This window comes from Lipotes vexillifer, unplaced genomic scaffold (assembly GCF_000442215.2).
Source record: "Lipotes vexillifer unplaced genomic scaffold, Lipotes_vexillifer_v1.1 scaffold1201, whole genome shotgun sequence".
Classification (NCBI taxonomy): Eukaryota; Metazoa; Chordata; class Mammalia; order Artiodactyla; family Lipotidae; genus Lipotes; species Lipotes vexillifer.
This window is the reverse complement of record NW_006783542.1, coordinates 970,350-974,356: the sequence shown is the minus strand read 5'-3', so window position 1 is coordinate 974,356 and position 4,007 is coordinate 970,350. Positions and strand designations below refer to the sequence as shown.

The window sequence follows — 4,007 nt, the reverse complement described above, 5'->3', positions numbered from 1 at the left end:
TCGTGGACATTGTTGGACACACACACAAATTTGAGAATAAAGGGTGGTCCTGTCCGGTTTTACACAGTTAGTTCCTCCACTGTCTGGCAGCCAATTAAAAAAAATTTAATGGCCAAGTAATATCACCAAGAAGATGGCTTTGATAAAGGAAATTTAATTGATTTGAAAAGAACAAATTTAGTAATGTAGAACGCTTATTAATTCTCCTTTTGACTATTATTTACCACATTTTGATGAGATTCACTTACTTTTTTTTTTTTTTTTAAACTAGTCAACCTAAACGTGTATTTGACAATCATTTCCTTCTCATTGTGATAGAAACGGTTGTCTGAAAGGTAAAATGTGCAGTTCCCCCAGTTTAAATCTCCATATATTATATACACAATATGTATACACTTAAAATATAAGAGTTACATATATCCTGGTCTCTTACATGCAAACAGTAGATCACAAATAGTTCTGAGCTACACATATATCTTGCACAGGTACTGGAAAAAAATCTGTGAATTTTTTTTTTTTTACAGTTTTAACAAATATACATAAATATAAGAACATAAATTACAGTAAAATATTGACAGCGTTTGAGAAAATGTTGATAACCCAGATGCACTGATGCCTAAAGGCCTTATAATAATAGAAAAGTACAGTTCAGGGACATCTCATTCCTACTCTTTTTAAAAAATAAGTAAATACATCATATGAGATATTAGTTATTTCTCTAAACAACTCAATTAGAGAAATGTATAAATTTTAGTCTCCACTTCCCGTGAAAGAAAACAGACTACACATCTCATATATGCTACAATACTGTCTTTCCCTCTAAGTTTACACGGTTGTCACAACACTGAAACATAACAGGGTCACAGAATCATTCAAGTCTTTTCCTGAGAATGAAGTTTTTCCCCAACTAACCCTCTGGTATACACTGTTAAAGGAACAAAGACCACACAGAGAAGATTTCAAGTGTGAACTTAATCTAAGCTGAACCACCTGAAAAGGATAAACAAGAAGAAAAACTCAACATAAGCGAAAGAATGTGAAGCTATTTTAAAATCAAAACGTAGCCCTTTGTACATGTTTAAAAATTCTAAATATAATTTTTTATATCAGTTATAAATATAATGTAAAGACCTCTTGAGAACTCATGGCAGGAAGTCTTACATCCTCAGATTCCGAGACTATTCTCCAAGCGTCCTTCACTTCCGCCAGCTTATAAAGTGACATACTTTAAGAGAGATAGAAGGCCTTTTTGTTAAAAGAACAATCCAAATTATTCTGAGTTGGCGAGAAGTGGTGTAAAAACAGCACTGATTTAATCAGCAACTTCTAATAACATCTTCTTGGTTAAGCTCATGTGGTTTAAGTGAACCTATAGCAGCTCTTCACAACTTCTCCTCTTATTTAATAGAGAAACGTTAATACTTGAGTGAATAATAAATACGGAATTGTAAATACTTAGCAGAATAATTCTTGCAAATGCTCTAACACCATTAAAACATGAGGGTTGCTGTAAAACTAAACACTAGTGTTTCTCTCAGCATCCTAAGAAAGACGCAAGTTACCTCTGAAGGCCTATTTCCTACTCGCATGATCTCCACGTGAAACAAAATACAAAGGTATCTTGGAACAAACCCCCAGCAGAGAAAAACAGCAAAATAAACCATCTGAAGACAGGCATGTACGTTAAAAAGTTTTTTAAAAAAAGCAACAAACAAAACACACAATTCGTAATCTTAGCCGTATTTCAACTAGTGTCCATGTGAGAACTCAGTGCTTCGACGTATCGAATACCAAGCAGGCGAACCTCCACCTGTGAGCTGGACAGCGCGTCACCGCCTGGCCTATCACCCACGTGGGTCCTCCTGCACTCCAAACACTGCGGTCTACATTCCAGTTGTCATGACAACAGAGCTGGATGTCCAGTTTCAATTAATAAAAGTCTGTTGGCAATTAGAAAGGTTTTCTATAGGCAGGAAAGATGAAGTGCAAACTTAGCATGAATGTTCTGAAGCAAATATTTCCCGGTTCCTACGCTTTAGTGGGTAAAAGTTTCTTGGGCGTCACTGGTCTCTTGGTCTGCCATAAATGGCTGTGAATGGTAATTGCATCAACACTGGCAGATAAAGTTTTAGCGGGGATGTGGCTGAACTGTTTCCTGTCCGAATTATATTTGTAAAGGCCCTCGATCATCTTTTTAGTGATAGATTTAGGGCCTATCCCAGTCAGCTTATTAATCTCTTCAGTCTCTGGGCAGTAAGTATACAAAGACCTGAACTGGCAGCCTGAATCCCGGAACAAGATTAGGAAGTTGTTGGCATCTGACTTCTCCATTTCCTTTAGGATAAGAAACAAAAATAAAAGCCCTTAAACATTTTGCTGAATATAATTTATATAACTGCGTTACATTTCTTGGCCAGTTTTTATGACACGTAATTTAAAATATAAATTCTTAGTAGCCAAAATGAGGCATGCAACCCACGTCCAGCACACGGGGATTGAGATGTGCGCAGAGACCTTACCGCTGAGGCCCTGTTGGCTGTGCCGGAATTGTAATCCCGGAGGGACTTAAAAGGGCTGCAGGGTCTGCTAACTCTCGGTCTCAGCCAGACTGTCTCTACCACTAACAACCAGGCACTGGCGATCTCCTTCGCAACAGAGCTTCATTTTAAAAAAGGCAGATCGTGTTATCTGCATTTATGAAACGTGAACGAGTGACTCTGGGCAAGAAAATAATTTATAATTTTTATATTATCACCTTAAGTCTATGCCTAGTCTTTAATAAAATCTGCGGTCTTCCAGAACCCCGTTTGAAAGTAAACCCAGTCTAACAATGAGAACATAGTTAGGAGATCTTTCATATGCTGTTGAAATTCTAGGAGCCCCCTGAAGAGTATTTCCTCCTGAACTGAAAGAGAAGAGACTCCTACAGTTTTACAATGTTGCCAAACCTAATTTTCACGCAAACATGCTTACCTCCAGTATTTTTTTCTTCTGACCTTCATTTACTTTTCCAGCCAAACAGCAATGAGCTAAAGCATTTTGTATTATGTGCTTATTGGATTTTGCACTGGGTTCTTTGAAGAGCTTTGGTCCTATGGCAGAATTTAATAACAGTAATAAAACAAAAACAGCATTCCTAAGTCAGAAATACGACCGTGTTTAAACGATGCGACCATCACTACACTGATTAAACTCTGTAGTGGAAAACCACATTCTGTGCCTGAGGGCCTCTGGCTGCTCTGCAGCGTCAGAGCAGGTCAGAGCACTGTTGCATCCGCAGGGACACCCCTGGGGGCCTTCTCAGGCCTTGCTGTGATCGCCACACTGCCCGTTTCACCTCTTTCTCGGGTTTGGTAAGGTTATCGGTGAGCTTAACGCACAATGGGACCGCAAGTAAGTTTAGCTTTTAAAAGACAAGAAAAAGCTTCATCTTTTTCTTCCACACCTCTGGGGTTTTTTCTTAGCATTTTTTTTTTTTCCACAACGGTGTCTGTAAAGCACAGAAGCCCTTTTTGCCACTTTGCTGGGACATTCGCGCTCGTGAAGGGCCGTGTGTTGGCAGGCTCCCTCCCCCTCATACTAACTCAGCTCTGCCCCGAAAGGCCCTCGGTTGTGTGCGCCGAGAAACTGGTTCTTTGGGAAAGAAAAAACATGAGCCCTGATCTTTACCTGTTTCTAGAGTAAACTCCTCTTACCATGGCTGGCTGAGGGCCAGCAATTGCTCTGCAGCCGCATAATTCCTGGAATTTTAACAGTCAGCCCGTGAGCTGGTCTGAGCTGGTCAGGTGCACGCCGCAGGCCTGCAGCTCTGGGCTCCCAGCGGTGCCGCAACACGGCCATTAAGCTGGCCTTAAAGGCTGACAGGCTTCTGAAGGAGACTGTCTTAGAAGCCACAGAACAGGGAGGAAAAGCTCACAGCAAGTCAGCCAGCTCTGCCTCCCTGGGCCTCTGGGGGCCGCTTCCAGGGCCCCACGGGCGCGGGCGGGGCGCGGGCGGGGCGGGGCCGG

At 41.0% G+C, this 4,007-nt stretch overlaps 1 protein-coding gene across 1 annotated transcript in view; it reads right to left on the bottom strand.

Annotated features, from left to right (window-relative positions):
- Nucleotides 1-336: 336 nt before the first annotated feature.
- CAMSAP2 (calmodulin regulated spectrin associated protein family member 2) overlaps nt 337-4,007 on the bottom strand; it is a 99,872-nt gene continuing 96,201 nt past the window's right edge. The window contains exons 16-17 of the mRNA XM_007456134.1: nt 2,974-3,092; nt 337-2,334 (exon numbers count right to left, since the gene is read on the bottom strand). Coding sequence (XP_007456196.1) covers nt 2,029-2,334; nt 2,974-3,092 — 425 coding nt within the window. The 3' untranslated portion in view covers nt 337-2,028. The remainder of the gene's footprint in view (nt 2,335-2,973; nt 3,093-4,007) is intronic.